General features: G+C 39.3%; 1 protein-coding gene across 2 annotated transcripts in view; it reads right to left on the reverse strand.

The window, feature by feature from the left end:
- The window catches only part of WAPL (WAPL cohesin release factor), an 80343-nt gene that overhangs the window by 34619 nt on the left and 27191 nt on the right, over nt 1–18533 (reverse strand). The window contains exon 4 of one of the 2 annotated variants that reach the window (XM_059397946.1): nt 18293–18393. In XM_059397946.1, coding sequence (XP_059253929.1) covers nt 18293–18393 — 101 coding nt within the window. Of the gene's footprint in view, nt 1–18292; nt 18412–18533 lie in introns of both variants that reach the window. The other variant, XM_059397945.1, reaches the window with a different exon arrangement.

An 18533-nucleotide genomic window follows, 5' to 3' on the forward strand; every position in this document is an offset into this window, starting at 1 on the left:
ACTTGACAGAGAGAGATCACAAGTAGGCAGAGAGGCAGGCAGAGAGAGAGAGGAGGAAGCAGGCTCCCTGCTGAGCAGAGAGCCCGATTCGGGACTCGATCCCAGGACCCTGAGATCATGACCTGAGCCGAAGGCAGCGGTTTAACCCACTGAGCCACCCAGGCGCCCTATTTTAAACAGTTTTGATGCTTTACCACTTTAATGCTTATCTAAAAGAAAGTCAATTCAATTAAAACTTTTCCTTGACTATTATTTCAAGTTCTACATGGTTAATATAGTGTTTATTATAAGGAGGGGGAGGAGATGAAGATAAATCCTACTATCTAAAGATTAAAATGAAAAATAACCCTGGATGTGGTGTGCACACAGATACCCAAGGGGCGCGGGTGGCTAAGGATGACAATGATGGACTCTTGAGCTCTTCCTAAAAATCATTCCAAATTCACATGCACCTAAGTTAATTGTGTATGGAGAGTACACAAAAATACTGTGCTACATGCTAGTGAAAGTGACTGTGTACAGAATCAACTTTTCATGGAAGATGAAAATTAACCTTATCATTCAGCAACCTAGCTAAGTTTTAGCCAGGTGATTCTGACTGTACCATTACACTAGGCTTACCTTTAATGTTAATTTTATTCTGGCTTAAAAAGGAGACATATCATATCAACCAAATTCCTTTTTAGGGTTTTTTTTTTTTTTTTGGAAGATTTTATTTATTTATTTGATAGAGATTACAAGTAGTCAAGAGAGGCAGGCAGGGAGAGGAGGAAGCAGGCTCCCTGAGCAGAGAGCCTGATGTGGGGCTTGCATGATCTGAGCCTAAGGCAGAGGCTTTAACCCACTGAGCCACCCAGGCGCCCCCTCCTTTTAAGATTTTTATTTGACAGAAACACAGTGAGAGAGGGAACACAGGCAGGGGGTGTGGGAGAGGGAGTAGCAGGCTTTCCACTGAGCAGGGAGCCCGGATGCCAGGCTCGATCCTAGAACGCTGGGATCGTGATCTGAGTCCCGAAGGCACACGCTTAACGACTGAGTCACCCAGATGCCCCATTAACCAAATTCCTTAATTTTTCCTGGTGTTAAAATATTTGTGGATTCTGTTTACTCTAATCTCATCTAATGAGAAGAGTACTTAGAACAAAAAAAGTAAGAAAGATCCCTATAACAACATTCTAAAGATCTGGAATTATTTTAGCATATTTCAGTTCTAATCTTAAACATATTATTCTCTTCAACTCTCGGGGGGGGGTGGTGACAAACAAGAAAAACCCTAAGTATAACATTACTACAGCTAAAGGTAAAACATGCCAGTAACAGACGTATGGAGCATTTATCTATGACAGAGAACCCAGTTTTCTATGAGAACAATGAATAAAATTGGGGTTTTTACAATTGTAATGCCAAGTCCATGCTTAACAGATTGGCTTACTGAATCACAATTATAAAACAGAGGAAAGAAGAACTGCTTCACCAAAAGCTAAGAAGAAATGACAATATTATGCTGTCTTTCACTGAACTGGCCCCTAAAAGGGAAAAAAAAATAATTGGAATAACTGCTTTTAAGCCATATGAATTTTTTTTTTTAAGATTTTTATTTATTTATTTGACAGAGAGAAATCACAAGTAGATGGAGAGGCAGGCAGAGAGAGAGAGAGGGAAGCAGGCTCTCCGCTGAGCAGAGAGCCCGATGCGGGACTCGATCCCAGGACTCAGATCATGACCTGAGCCGAAGGCAGCGGCTTAACCCACTGAGCCACCCAGGCGCCCCGAATTTTTTTTTTTAAAGTACCAAATTTACTTCTGAGTTTTAAAGAAAACTATGTACTAAATGAGATAAATATAGTAAGCTGATTAGAATTCATCTAGCATTACCCACACAAGGATAACATGAGAAGAGATAGCACTCTTACCAGTAATTCAATCAGCATACTCTACAACTATATGAGTTCTGAAAGAAATGGTTAATATGGCTACATTGAGACACAAGCTATTGCAGTGATGACAATGAGACCTGTTAACATTTTCTGTTAGGCTCACGGAGTAGAGTGGAAGTAATAAGATTTTTCAGTACTAGAAACAATTAAGAAATAATACTTCTAGATCATTTGCCAAAACAGCCGTCACTGTACTTGTACAATTTGACTTTTAGGGCCCTAACGAAATTGGATCCCAAAGATTACAGGTGTAGAGTTTTTGAAGTATGTCCATATTCAAGTACAGATCAAAGAAGCCCAACCAAAACAACTCTGGACTGACAGTGACAACTGGACTGAACTAATAAAGTTCTTTTTAAAAGGGCTATTTTGAAGATTATGATTCAAACTTTGGAGGAGCTATGATGATAAGCAGTGGAAGGAATCACATGTAAAATTCCTTAAATAAAAATTTATTGATTTAAAAAGTTTTAAGGAGTTTTAAAAAAGATGGGTAGCAGAAGCAGAGGGAGTTTGCGGGAGAAAGTTTTACCAAGATTAGGATAACTTTTAGCTCTTTAGAACTTTCTTTTAAGCTTAAGTATATAATCTCAAATTGTACCACCCTATGACAAAAAAAAATTTTAATAATTTGTTAAATATTCAAACTATTAAATTATTTAAGGGAAAAATGCAGACATCCTTAAACTAAAATCAGAATGTACTGCTAAAAACAAGACATTTAGAATAGGTTAATACAGAATAGATTAATACAGAGCACTACAAAGAGAACGTAATCCACATGTACAAGAGAGAAAGAACGGAAAATCTTTTCTGCCTTCTTAAGTTAAAGTCCAGAAATAAACCTTTTAAATAAATGGGCTGCTATTTTTATGAAAAATTTGTTAATTTCTATCTACATGAAGAACAATGCATACCACCATTCAGTTTGTGAACATAACTTCAAAGTAATTTGGTAGCAACGATTTTATAGATGCAAGCCACTGCCACGTAAGAATCTGAAGTAACGGGGCACCTGGGTGGCTCAGTGGGTTAAGCCTCTGCCTTCGGCTCAGGTCATGATCCCAGGGTCCTGGGATCGAGCCCCTCGTTGGGCTCTCTGCTCAGCAAGGGAGTCTGCTTGTCCCTCACTCTGCACCCCTGCTTGTGCTGCTCTCTCTCCCTCTCTCAATAAAGTCTTAAGAACAAATGAAGGGAGGGAGGAAGGAAGAAAGGAAAAAAAGAAGGAAAGTAAGAAAGAAGCCAAAGAATAATAAAAAGATGAATATAATCCTAGTATGGCCAATTTTACAAGTGGGAAGTGTTAAGAACATCCTTTATTTATAAGCTGAAATTAAATTTTGCTAGTACCCTATCAAAAACAAATGAAAGAAAATTTTGATTTTTTTTTTAATTTATTTATTTGACAGAGAGATCACAAGTAGGCAGAGAGGCAGGCAGAGAGAGAGAGAGGAGGAAGCAGGCTCCCTGCTGAGCAGAGAGCCCGATGCGGGGCTCGAACCCAGGACCCTGGGATCATGACCTGAGCCGAAGGCAGAGGCTTTAACCCACTGAGCCACCCAGGCGCACCGAAAATTTTGATTTTTTTAAACTAATTTCTACACCCAATGTGGGGCTCAAACTCATGACCCTGAGATCAAGAGTCCTGTGCTCTTCCAACTAAGCCAGCCAGGCACCCCAACAAATGAAAAGTTTAATAGCAATACCTACTTGGCTGAGATACAGAAAAAAATTAAAACATAACCCATATGTGACCCTGGGTGACAAGGATTTTCTACTTTTAATGGTCCTTACTGAAAAGTAAAGGGGCTACTGTCAACCATTTCTGCCAGGCTTTTAAGAATCTCCAAGTTCTGGGGCGCCTGGGTGGCTCAGTGGGTTAAGCCTCTGCCTTCGGCTCAGGTCATGATCCCAGGGGCCTGGGATCGAGTCCCGCATTGGGCTCTCTGCTCAGCAGGGAGCCTGCTTCTCCTCATCTCTCTCTCTGTCTCTCTGCCTATTTGTGATCTCTCTCTCTGTCAAATAAATAAATAAAATCTTAAAAAAAAAAAAAAAAGAATCTCCAAGTTCTATTTGCAGTAGGCCTACGAAATCCATCACACACACAAAAAAGGCTTAAATTCTGATTTCACCTCCTTCTACTCCTTACGGTTTCTTTCTTTAAGATTTTAGTTATTTATTTCAGAGAAAGAGAGATCACAAGTAGGCAGAGAGGTGGGGGGCGGGAAGCAGGCTCCTCGCTGAGCAGAGAGCCTGATACAGGGCTCAATCCCAGAACCCTGAGACCATGACCTGAGCCAAAGACAGAGGCTTAACCCACTGAGCCACCCAGGTGCCCCCTCCTTACTGTTTAACATATTTCCTCATCTATTTTTAATCTGGTTTTGGAAGAACCAAATGTCCATTTCTCAAATGTTTTTTATATGGGCAATACAGAAATCATAACTAAGCATATACAGACAAAATTGTATTTCAATTCTAAAATGAAATTCCAGATCAAGTCAAGTTAAAATTAAGGAGAGAAGAAAAGAGAACAATAGACAGAAACAAAAATGGATCATTAGTTTTGGAGGAAATCCTTATATTCTTAAGTCCTCGTGAAGGGAAAAAAAAGGGGATATAGAACATAATGATTATCATTAACACATATATGAATCTAGGATTTCCATTTCTGGGTATGATTTTGTAACAGGGACCAAATTCACTTTTCAATCTGAAAATAAAGTGTGGGAAAAAAATTCTATGAAACAGCTTCCAGAAAATGGACATCAGAGAGCATAGCACAATGATCCCTGAGAGGGCAAAAATATGAAGTCAGTCCTATAATTGCCTGAGTTTCCAGGCAATAACACAGGAAGGGAGAATTCACAGTTCAACCAGCAGCAGTCTCTCTTCTGAAATGGAACCAGGAAGATGAAGGCAGTAGGCAGTTTTGTAGAGCACGATATCAGAGGAGAAAGCTGCTCAAAGTACTTTGGATATACAGAGGGTCCCCATCAAGTATGTAGTGAGTAATGATGAGCGAATGTGTAAAGAAAAAATACCTGAAGCAAGGGAATGAACTTCCCCCCAGAAGAGCAAGGAAACAATCCCTCAACTGTTCTTTCCCAGAACTGCAAAAAATTCATGTTCCCACTAGCTATAGTGGAATAAGAGTAAGTCAAATCTTAAAGGGAGGGCATGTGGGTGGCTCAGTTGGTTGGGCAAATGATTTTGGATCAGGTCATAATTGTGGAGTCCCAGGATCGAGTCCCAACACTGGGCTCCCTGATCAGAAGGAATTCTGCTTCTCCCTCGGATCCTGCCCCTTCTCATGCTCTCTCTCTCAAAAAAATAAACAAAATCTTTAAAACAAAACAAAATGAAATAAATCTCATAAGGGAAATATCCAATACCTAACAAAGCAAAAGCCTCTATGACTAGGATTCTATCAAAAATTAATAGGCATACATTCTCACTTGGAGGATCTAAGTTATTTTGAAGAGATACACAGCTTCAAAAAGAGTTTCTTGACACAACCTCCCATAATTACTTTAACTTCATGGTTTCAAGTAAATTGGATCCCTGGACCCACTTTGTAGCCCAAGCCGTTATATGGATCCCTTTACAGATAATACCACTTTGCTCTGAGCCTCTCAAACACTGTTCCACTTAAATTTCACCACTTAAACTCCTCTATCCACCCAAAATCCTACAAAACCTTTTCTTTGATAAGATGTCCCCTCACTCCTCTGGTGTGCAGTATGCTTTTTTACAATAAATAAATTTATTTATTATATAAATAATAAATTTAATAAATAAATTTATTTATTATTTATAATAAATTTATTACAATAAATAAATAAATTTTACCAGCTGACTTTTGGTTGACTGAGGTAGGATAAGTTTAATTGGAGTACCAAAAGGAAACAGAGAGACAAAAGTATCTGAAGAATACTGGCTGAGGGGCGCCTGGGTGGCTCAGTGGGTTAAAGCCTCTGCCTTCGGCTCAGGTCATGATCTCAGGGTCCTGGGATCGAGCCCCGCATCGGGGTCTCTGCTCAGCAAGGAACCGGCTTCCTCCTCTCACTCTGCCTGCCTCTCTGCCTACTTGTGATCTGTCAAATAAATAAATAAAATCTTCAAAAAAAAAAAAAAATACTGGCTGAAATTTTTACAAATTTTATAGGCTTACCAATCATTAAATATTAAAGATATATTCAGTACTAAATATTCTTTGCTAAAAGATACCTCTAAGAATCCTAAAAATAAACATTATGAACTCTATGTCTCATACACTGAGAATGTGAAGGTAAACAAAAACATGGTCATCATCCTCAAAAAATTATACATCTTATGTTAATCTGTGGTCATCATTAGCATGAAGTCATCAGAGTATCAAGAAAACAAAGCTGGGGCCCCTGGGTGGCTCAGTGTCTGCTTCGGCTCAGGTCATGTTCTTGGGGTCCTGGGATCAAGCCCCACATTGGGTTCCTGTTCAGCCAGAAGCCTGCTTCTCCCTCTCATCTTCCGCTTGCTTGTGTTCCCTCTCTCACTATGTCCCTCTTTGTCAAATAAAAAACAAAGAAACAAACAAAAAACAAACTTAAAAAAAAAGAAAAGTCTAGGGGCACCTGGGGAGCTCAGTTGGTTAGGCACTTGACGTTGATTACAGCTCATGGCATGATCTTAGGGTCGTGGGATTGAGCCCCATGTCACACTCCACACTCAGTGGAGTCTACTTGAGATTCTCTCTCTCCCTCTGCTCGCTGCACCCCCCCACCACTCACATGCATGCACTCTCCCTAAAATAGATAAATAAGTCTTTAAAAAAAAAGAAAAAAAGAAAGAAAGGAAAAGAAAGTTTAGTGAGTTTTCTGGATTTCTGAATCCTGAGCAATTCTAAATAAAATGTGTTACAAAATGGAAAAACAGGGGCACCTGTGTGGCTCAGTGGATTAAAATTCTGCCTTTGGCTCAGGTCATGATCCTGGGGTCCTGGGATTGAGACCTGCCATCAGGCTCCCTGCTCAGTGGGGAGTATGCTTCTTCTACTCCTTCCCCCTATTTGTGAATTCTCTCCCTCTCAAATAAATAAATTAAATATAAACTTTAAAAAATGGAAAAACAGGGGCGCCTGGGTGGCTCAGTGGGTTGAGCCGCTGCCTTCGGCTCAGGTCATGGTCTCGGGGTCCTGGGATCGAGTCCCGCATCGGGCTCTCTGCTCAGCAGGGAGCCTGCTTCCTTCTCTCTCTCTCTGCCTGCCTCTCAATGTACTTGTAATTTCTCTCTGTCAAATAAATAAATAAAATCTTTAAAAAAAAAAAAAAGGAAAAACAAATTCCAAAAAATAAGTACGCTAATAAATGCAGGTACATACTCTTTGGCAAACTGTCAAATACATGTCAAAATTCTCAGGCTCTTGATTAACCTATGGCTTCATTGCCTCATTTCAAACTTCATTTTCTGGGGAAATCAGTTATAAAAAATATTTTGAACCTTCAAACGTTAAAGGAGCTTGAATTAAAGAAAATGGAAAAGATTAATAGTACTTTCGTTCCTTATTAAAACCCTTCTGGGGTCCCTAGGTGGCTCAGCTGGTTAAGCCTCTGAGTCTTGATTTCTGCTCAGGTTATGATTCCAGGGTTGTGAGATAGAGCCCTGTATCAGGCTCCACACTCAGCAGGAGTCTCCACACTCTCTCCCCTTCCCCCTCTATGGCTCACGGGCACGCACCCTCTAATAAATCCATCCATCTTTTTTTTAAAAAGATTTTATTTACTTATTTGAGAGAGAGAGCGCGCAAGAATGTACAAGCCAGGGGTAGAGGGAGGGAGAAGCAGACTCCCCACTGAGCAGGGAGCCCAACGTGGGGCTGGATCCCAGGACCCCAAGATCATGACCTAAGCCTAAGGCAGATGCTTACCTGACTGAGCCACCCAGGCACTCCAGTAACTAAATCTTTAAAAGAAAAAATCCTTTTAAAAAAAACAAAAAACAAAAAACCCACAAAACCTTTAAAACAAATAAATAAATAAAGTAAGAAAATACCTCCTAAGAATTAATCAAGGAAATAATTCACATTTTCCCAAGTCTTTACATTATTCATCAACAATTTAAGTACCTCGTTTACTATTTAAGTTAAATTCTATCTATATAAAGAGCTGACAGGGGCCTCCTGGGTGGCTCAGTTGGTTGAGCGCCTGACTTCAACTCGTTATGATCTCAGGGTCCTGGGACTGAAACCCACGTATGGCTCTGCACTCAGCTGAGATTCTGCTTGTTTCTCTCTCTCTCCCTCTGTCCCCACTTGTGTTCTCTGTATCTCTCTTTTTCAAATAAAACCTTTAAAAACCAAAACAAAAGATGACAGATGCTTCTGCTCTGAAATAAACACACTTGAGGAAATATTAAAGACTACCCAAAAGTTTCCACAGGAGGAAAAACATTCTTCCTCACCAGACAGCCTTTTAAAGACACATTCTTTTTTTTATTTTCCAGCAGCAAGCACAGTGAAAACCAAGTAGTATACATTGAATAAAAACAGGGACGTCTGGGTGGCTCAGTCAGTAAAGTGTCTGCCTTCAACTTGGGCCCTGATCTCAGGGTGCTTGGATTGAGTCCAACATGGGGCTCTATGCTCCAAGCAGGAGCCTGCTTCCCCCTCTGCCTGCTGCTCACCCTGCTTGTGCTCTCTCTGACAAATAAATAAAACCTTGAAAAAGACAAAAAAAAAAAATCACAAAGAAAAGCCAACTAAAACTGAGCCTCTTCCAAACCCTGGATCAGCAAGAATATGTTCAAGCTTCAACAACTCTCTGTATCAATAACTGAGGAGCTAGCTATAAATGGGTAGCTGTGGCTTTTCACTTGCACAATTTGGGCAGTTTCAATAGCAAACCAATGGCTAGAGTCTCCCCCGCTCCCCAACACCGCCCCGCCCAGGCTGCACAGGTTATCTCAGGTTTCTAGTCCAAGAGATGTAGTAAATTTCATACTGCCATCTTGAAGACTAGATCCCAGGACGGTCAGTGGGTAAAATAATATGATGAAAAAATAAGCTGCTTCATGAGAATGAGTTAACTGCTAAACAAGGATACTGTGAAGGAACATCTGCTCTTGGGTAGGAGCTGGGACTACTTGTCCTTTAAAATCTCTTTAATTGTAGGGTGCCTGGGTGGCTCAGTGGGTTAAGGCTTCTGCCTTCCACTCAGGTCATAATTTCAAGGTCCTGGGATCAAGTCCCACATCAGGGTCTCTGCACAGGAGGGAGCCTGTTTCCTTCTCTCCCTCTCTGCCTGCCTCTCTGCCTACTTGTGATATCTCTCTCTCTGTCAAATAAATAAATAAAATCTTTAAAATCTCTTTAATTGTAAGACTTTGTTTTTAAGATATACAATTCATTTTATGAAACAAAAAAATGAGTTTATAAAACTATAAAGTTATACTTAACTTTAAAACTGCAGCTTTATGTAATCTTAATACAACTAATATATAACCATGATTTACAGTGATAATCTAATTTTAATTCAATTATCCAGAAGCCCACTAACTAGTGTCATACTGAATGAAAGAAAGGAGAAAAAAAAATAAAGCCCAGAATGTTCCCCGAGAGTCAGACAAAAGATAGTGCCAGATGGGCCCAACACTACACTACAGGAAAATTATAAAAATGAAAATATAAATATTTGAGAATTGAAATGGAGACTGACAAATATGATTTGTTTCATCAGTGACCCAGCAGCAATCTTAACTAGCAAAATAAGATGGCCAAAGTCCTAGATAATATATAACCCTCCAAGCACCAAAAAATTAAGATGATTACACAGATAACGCCTTAAGAAAGAGCAGAAAAGCAGTTGAAGGAAACCTAGAAATCAAGTAAAAAGCACTGAAGGCAAAAAAAAAAATTGATCTAAGTGTATCAGCACATATATGACAACCACAAATAACAATTCAAGGAAACTATGCCTAGCTAACAAAAATAGGGTAGCACTTTTTACTTTTTTTTAGAGGGAGCACAAGCAGGGAGAGCAGCAAGTAGTGGGAGAAGCTGGCCCCCTGCTGAGCAAGGAGCCCTGCAGGACTCAATCCAGGACCTTGGGATCAGGACCCTGAGAGCATTACCCCAGCTAAAGGCAGATGCTTAACTGACTGGGCCACCCAGGCACCCCAGGATAGCATTTTTTAAAGAGGAATAAAAAATTTTCAAGAAAAAAAGGCATCAAAATTGCCAAATGACCAATAAAACCATATAGTGAAACAGGCTTTGTTTTTAAAAATATTTTATTTATGTATGTATTTGACAGACAGCGAGAGAGGGAATACAAGCAGGGGGAATGGGAGAGGAGAAGCAGGCTTCCCCTCGAGCAGGGAGCCTGATGTGGGGCTCGATCCCAGGACACTGGGATCACGACCTGAGCCGAAGGCAAAGGCTTATTAACCCAATGAGCCACCCAGGGGCCCCGAGAAACAGGCATTTAAATACATATATGTCCCAACCTAATCCCTCACACTCTTATCTTTAATTTTCTCCCTAGCAAGTTACAACTTTTCTGACCATTTCACTGTTTTGTTTTTGTTTGTTTGTTTTTAAGATTTTATTTGAGAAAGAAGGAGAAAGAAAGTGCAGGGGAAGGAGCAGAGGGGGAGGGATAAGCAGACTCCATGCTGAGCACAGAGCCCAACAGAAGCTTGATCTCACAACACTGAGATCATGACCTGAGCCAAAATCAAGAGTCAGGATGCTTAACCGACTGAGCTACCTAGGTACCCTCAATACATTCTTACCAGAAGTTTTCCTCACCCTTCTCATCTTGCTGCCATATGTGTTCTCCTAGACAACCCCTGATCCTATTATGAACAACTCTTTTCTGTATCCCTGGTTACGTGCTGGGGAAGATTATTAGAGCAGCATGCTTTAAAATGTTAATGTTTTCTAACATGGAGAGGCTGGGAGAGGGAAGAGGGACCTCTTGGCTACTTGCACTAAAACGGAGATGGCCTGTGTGGTCAGGAAACTGGGTATATACATGAGGATTGAAAAAATAAATACACTGAGGATAATGGGACCAGAGCGCTCACTATCAGCAAAGGGAAAATGTGGAAAAGCTAGAATAAAACATGGTGAGAGGTTATCAGTGTGAATTCATGGCTCTAGATATAGATACAAAATATGTGTGTGTGAGACAGATGCATATATTTACATACTTCCTAGCTCTGTGAACTCAAAGAAGGCCTAGAAGGAATGACAATGTAGAATAAGTGACCATACCTAGTCACCAGACCTTCATTTCTTTGTTTTTAAATTTTTTAAAGCTTTAGTTATTCAAGTCCTCTCTATGCCCAACATGGTGCTCAAACTCAGGACCCTAGACCTTTATTTCTAAATACCATTTTCCACTAAAAGAAAACAGGGGTCCTTAGATAAATGCTTGATTCCAGGGCTGGGAAGGTATATGATGAATACTGAACATTTCAATATGCCATTAAGTAAAGAAATTCAAGAACTGGACACATCAAAAAGCAGTCTGAAGAAACATCCAAATGCCAAATCTAAGAAAACTGGGCATTGAAAGAATGATATTATCATTTAATAGTATTTAACAAATGATTGAATGAAACAGGAATCCGTGTTCATATGGAGATAAAGAAATGATACATAAATATAAACATATAAATACACACAGTCTTACAGAGAAAAAGATCCACCTTAAAGTAGAAGGCCAACTGCTAATAACTGCAGAAAGAATGCCATAAATAGGAAAAAACATCCAACAACCATCATAGTAAAAAACTGATTTGGGCAAGAATGCTAAAACTAGTGGGTGAAACTTTGAGGAAAGCTGAGGAACCTGACAGACACCAAAGGATCAGTTAACATCAATAGTAATGGTACAAAGTGGCCAACTGTGTGCCACCTGATATGATGCAATGAGAACTCAGCATCTCTTCTGTGGTACTTCCAACAAATACATATAACCTAAATCACACATATATTGAGGGGCAACTACAAATACCAGCAGATCCTAACACTTTAAAGATGTCAAAGTCATGCAAAGACCAGGAAAGACACAGATGTTCCACACTGAAGGAGAGTTGAGACTTGTCACAATTAAACACAACATGTGATTCTGGACTGGAGCACGGGCTCTTTATTTGGGAGAGAGGAGGGTTATCTTATGCCATAAAACCATTATTGAAGCAATTGGTAAAATATGAATGGGATCTATGGCCTAGACTATTTTATCAATGTCAAACCAATTTCCTGTGTTGATGGGAATGCTGCTGCTATAGAGTAAAGTGCTCTTGTGTTTAGAAAGTACAGACTAAGAGATTATGGAGTAATGGACATCAAGTCTGCAACATGATTCTCAAGACACACAAACACAGCAATGTATGGGAGGGAAGTCCACTTTGACCCCCACAAGACATTCACAATGTCCACAGACATTTTTGGTTGAAGCAACTGGTGGTGGGGTTTTTTGGGGGGTTAGGGGGAGCAAGTTCTATTAGCATCTAATAGGTAGAGGCCACATGTGTTGCTAAATATTCTCCAATTTACAAGGGCCAACCCCACAATAAAGATTTATTCAGTCCAAAATATCTACAGTATTGGAGCTAAGAAAGCCTGACAGGTAGGGAAGGAAATTGTTGCCACCCCAAGCCAAGGGCTACCTCTTTGCACAGAAAGGAGGTCATTAGTGTCTTTAAATCTAATCAGATTAGAGAAGACCTAGATACTCCCACTGACCTATCAGCAACATGATGCTGTTTCTATTATAATGGAGAACTAGAACAACTGCTGAGAACATTTCCTACACCCACGTACTTAACCCCCCCTTCTTTTTTCTCTGGAGATTTGGGGGTAACCTACATAAAAATTCCTTTGAGAAATGAGCTTATCTATGTTTTTTTTGCACAATAACAAAATTCCTAATTTCTTATATATAAAACATCTATCATTTCCATTATATTAATTTATATCATTTAAATGCTTAAAATTTTAACCTATTTATTTCCTCTATTCCTTTACACTCATCAAAACTCAATAGGCAAAATTTCTTTTTCTGTTTCTCAATGACTTTCTGAAGTAGTCTTTTAGTGTCTTAAAGGCAAATAGATGACCTATTTCCTATGAGCTATTTTATACTGCTTAACTTCTTGTTGCTCTCTTCCTGAAGTAGGCTTCTAAATTCTTTACCTACATATTTCTGTGAGGGTACATATTTTCCACGGGATCTAAAACATTATTATTTTTATTAAAGTACAATAACACTTGGGTCAAAGTTTCATTTTTGAAAATTACCCACCTAAGTATTACTAACATATGTAAAGAAATTCTGATAAATTCTCACTTAAAATATTTTGGCAAATATTTCAGTAGGAGGTTAAAAAGGAAACTGAAACACTTAAGTGTTTTCTTCAGGAAATAAAATGTTATTTAGAACTTTGGTTTTAAGGCAGGGCTTTACCCATATTACATGTTTCAATGAAGTTCAATTTCATAGCTCTTTTGGCTTTATAAATTAGCAGTTTCTGAATTTTTCTCAGTCATTAGCCATCACCAGTAAATAGGTCTTCTGCCTACTAGGTTATATGACCTAATTTACTTTAGGACAGAGAGATTGCTTCATAATCGGGTCAAGTACATGTACACTGCTGCCTTCTAAGCGACATTAGTAGCAAAGAAATGACTCCGATATTTAAGTTTAAAACTAAGCTAAAAAACCTGAACACAAATGAATACAAATGGATGTAAATGAGTATCAATTAACATAAGCATATAAGTATTTAAAAATTTGTGAACACATTACTATGACTTCATCCTCAATGAAATAATCTAAGGACAAAAAAACTGGAAAAACTTAAAATTCACTCAGTGTACTTATTGTTCATAATAATAGTGTTTTGGGACACCTGGGTGGCTCAGTTGGTTAAGCATCTGCCTTCAGCTCAGGTCATGATCCCAGAGTCCTGGGATCCAGTTTGACATGGGTCTCCTTGCTCAGTGGGGAGCCTGCTTCTCCCTCTCCCTGCTGCTCCCTCTGCTTGTGCACTCAATCTCTAACAAATAAGCAAGATCTTACAAACATTATAATAATATTGGTATTACAATTTTGAGAGTAATATATACTATAAGATAAAGCAAGTAAACTAGTACAAAATTCTGTAATCTTAAATTTGAAATGAAACTACCAAAATGAACTCACAGTTTATTTTTCAACATGTTTCATAGTTCTGTCCAACAAAAGTGCCTAAAAGCAATGAACACACCTAGCATCCAGATCTGGGTTTCTAAATACTATTCCCACCAAAAGAACCAAGGATTCTTGCATAAATGAATGCTTCCATGACTGAAACAGGTAAAACACAAGATGAGTCCCAGTCATCTTGTGTGCAGAAAGCATGGGAAATACTCAAAGATGATGGGGTTGGGGCACCTGGCTGGGTCAGGTGGTGGAGCAAGCAAACTCCTGATCTCAGCCATGGTTGTGAGTTTGAGCCTCATGCCAGGTATAGACGTTACTTAAAAAAATAAAATCTTAGGGAGAATAAAAGATGATGCAGTTATAGCAAAAGGACACAAGAGATAAAAGGCTCACACAGGCCCAGTTACTGTAGATACTTTTGTTTTTTTTTGAGAGTAAGAACATGCCTGTGTGTGCTCAGGGGTTGGGAAGAGGGGCGGAGGGGAGGGAGCAAGAGAATCCCAAGCAGGTTCCATGCCCAGTGTGGATCCTAACATGGGACTCCATCTCAGGACCCTAAGATCATGACCAGAGCTGAAATCAAGAATCAGACCCCTAACCAACTGAACCACCTAGGAGCTCCTATAAATACATTTAAAAAGCAAAAAGTGGGACGCCTGGGTGGCTCAGTTGGTTGGACGACTGCCTTCGGCTCAGGTCATGATCCTGGAGTCCCGGGATCGAGTCCCGCATCGGGCTCCCAGCTCCACGGGGAGTCTGCTTCTCTCTCTGGCCTTCTCCTCGCTCATGCTCTCTCTCACTGTCTCTCTCTCAAATAAATAAATAAAATCTTAAAAAGCAAAAAGTATTGAGTCTATACTGTAGGAAAGAGAGGAAGAGAGAGTGCAAGGTGGTGGGGAAAGGAGAAAGAAAACTCTTTACAGAATCCCAGTTATTAAATATAGAAGAAAGAGCCATTAGAAAACTCACCCTTTAAAAAAAGAAAAGAAAACTCACCTTTCTACAACTGTCAGTGTAATAAATGATGCAGACAAAGATCAACAATGGATGCTAAAATGATGAAGTGAAAAAATAACGGGGAACTGGATATTTAGATGGTACCAAAGTAGCATCCAGAAGCTTACTTACTAAATTACAAAAGGAAAAATAGACCTTTATTGGACAGCTGGTGATCACAACATTCACTTGGTAGTCAATATTAAGAGCAAAATTACCAGGTGTTACGTAGCTTCTAATGTAAAGCAACAATTATCACTTTGACTTATTCTTGCCAAAATATGTTTAACCTGAATCTAATCAAGCGTATAGACCTAATTTCCAGTGTTCTATACCACTATATTACTTTATATTTTGTTAAGAGTTTATTCATTTATTTGACGGAGAGAGAGAGCTCACAAGCACAAGCAGGGGGAGAAAGAGGGAGAAGCAGGCTCCCCACTCAGCAGGGAGCCTGAAGCAGGGCTTGATAACCAGGACACTGGGATCACGACCTAAGCCAAAGGCAGACAGTCAACTGAAACACCCAGGCGCCCACCACTATACTACTTCAATACAATAATTACCTAAAGGATATCATCGGAAAAAAATCAGACAAACTGTGAATGTGGAAAATTCTACAAAACTAGTATCATGAGAGGGGCGCCTGGGTGGCTCAGTGGGTTAAGCCACTGCCTTCGGCTCAGGTCATGATCCCGGGGTCCTGGTATCAAGTCCCGCATGGGGCTCTCTGCTCAGCAGGGGGCCTGCTTCCCTTCATCTCTCTCTGCCTGCCTCTCTGCCTGCTTGTGATCTCTCTCTGTCAAATAAATAAATAAAATCTTAAAAAATTAAAAAAAAAAAAAAACCTAGTATCATGAGCTCTTTTTTTTTTCTTAAAGATTTATTTACTTGACAAAGACACAGCAAGAGAAGGAACACAAGCAGGGGGAGTGGGAGAGGGAGAAGCAGGCTTCCCACCAAGCAGAGAGCCCCATGTGGGGCTGGATGCCAGGACCCTGGGATCATCACCTGAGCCAAAGGCAGACGCTTAACAACTGAGCCACCCAGGTGCCCCTCATGAGCTTTTTAAAATAAAATCAGTGCCACAAGAATTTTCAAAAGACGAGAGGACTGTTCAAGACTCGAGATATAACAACTAAATGATTATGGTTTGGAAGAAAAATAAAAACACTAAAAGACAATTCAGAGATAGCTGGGGTAAACAGAATATGGACTAAACATCAAATAATATCAAAGATCTGCTAATGTTTTTAAGAACTTTAATCACATAACCACAGCCAGGTATGTATGCTTAACAAACATATGTTATCTTGGGGCATCTGGCTGGCTCAGTAGATGGAGCATGGGACTCTTGATCTCGAGGTCATGGGTTTAAGCCCCACATAATGCATCAGAATGAAGCTGGACCCTTAACTTATACCATATACAAAAATGAACTCAAAATGGATCAAAGACTTAAATATAAGACCTAAAACTATAAAATCCTTCGGAGAAAACATAAGGGAAAAGCCATATGACACCTGACTTGGCAGTGATTTTCTGGCAACAAAAGAAACAACAAATTAGGAGTTCACTGAAATTAAAAACTGTGATCAAAGCACACTATCAAGAGAATGAAGAGACAAGTCACAGAATAAAGGATCTATGTGCAAATTATTTATCTAATAAATTAATATTTAGACTATGTAAAAAATTCCTATAATTCAACCAAAAGACAACTCGACTTAAACATGTACAAAGGACTTGAATAAATATTTCTCTAAAAAGGTATACAAATGACCAGTAAGTACACAAAAAGATGTTCAACATCACTAGTCAGGGAAATCATACCACAATGAAATACATTTCATACCCATTAGAATAGTTATTAAAATTTTTTAAAAAACCCATAGGGGTGGCCTGTGTGGCTCAGTTGGTTAAGCTTAGCTTAACGTCAGCGGAGGTCTTGATCTCAGTCAGAGTCATGAGTTCAAGCCCTACACTGGGCACCTAAAACTAAAAGCAAAATAGGGCACCTGAGTGACTCAGTCATTTAAGGGTCTCTCAGTTTGGCTCAGGTCATGATCTCAGTGTCCCGGGATGGAGCCTTGCATCAGGCTCCCCACTCAGTGGGGAGTCTGCTTGTCTCACTCAGCTCCTCATTCGCACTCTTACTTGAGAGAGTAAGTATGCTTACTCTCTCTCTCCCAAGTAAACAGATAAATCTTTTAACACGAAACAAAAACAAAAAGCAAAATAAAACAAACCACAGAAAATAAGTGTTGGTGAAGACATGGAGAAAATGGAACCCTCATGCATTGCTGCAGGTGGTAATGTAATAAAATGGTTCCGTTAAGGCGGAAGAGTCTGACAGTTAAACACAGACCTACCCTATGTCTCAAAAATTCTACTCTTAGATACATATCCGAAAGTACTGAAAGCAGGGGCTCTAACAGCCAAAAGGTGAAAACAACCCTAATGATGAATAAACAAAATGTGGTATATAAAAGGGTCCTTCTAAAAGAAGACACAGGGAAAGAGGGAGAAGGCCATGTGACAGAGGTAGATACTGCAAGTTACTCAGAACAAGCCAAGGAAGACCTGGAGCCACCAGAAGCTGAAAGAGGCAAGGAAGGATTTCTCCATAGGGGCTTTGAGAAAGCACAGCCCTCCCAACATCTTGATTTTGGATTTCTGGCATGCAGAACTGTGACAGAATAAATATGCTTTAAGACACAAAAAGGTTAAGTATTTTATGATTCCACTTATATGAGGTAACCAGAATAGGCAAATTCAAACAGACAAATAGTAAAAAAGAGTGTTTACCAGGAGTTGGAGCCGGGAGGACAAAGGGGCAGTTATTTTTTAATGAGTACAGTGTTTTTGCTGGAGATGATATGTTTTGTATACGATAATGGGATGGTTACAAAACACTGTGAATGTATTTAATATTATTGAACTGCACATATAATAAAAACTATGTTAGGTATATTTTGTACACTTCAAAAAATGGTTACATATAAAAAATTGACTTATATCCCTTGGAAGATAAATAAATTTACTAGTAATTTTCAAATTAAAAAAAGACAAAATTTGTTAGTAATTTTCAAATAAAATAAGTAAGAATTGCACCCCTCCCCCCAATAATAAATAAGTAATACAAATCACAGATAGTGCTTTACTTACCCGTTTGGGACCACTAAAAATCTTTCTGGTGTTTTCCTTTGATTTATCTCCTTGTTTATTTGGGGGCTTCTTCACACTTTCAGGCACTCCAGGCAAGTCCTCTGTAAAATCCAAGTTTTCTGAAAAGGCAATCAAAACTAGCTAGCTTTCTAATACTTCCAATTATCTACCAAACAACCTATGAACATTTGAGGGAGTGGCATATTATGAGGGGGAAAAAATAAAAGGAATAAAAGCACCA

The sequence above is a fragment of the Mustela nigripes genome, chromosome 4 (genome assembly GCF_022355385.1).
Source record: "Mustela nigripes isolate SB6536 chromosome 4, MUSNIG.SB6536, whole genome shotgun sequence".
NCBI lineage: Eukaryota > Metazoa > Chordata > Mammalia > Carnivora > Mustelidae > Mustela > Mustela nigripes.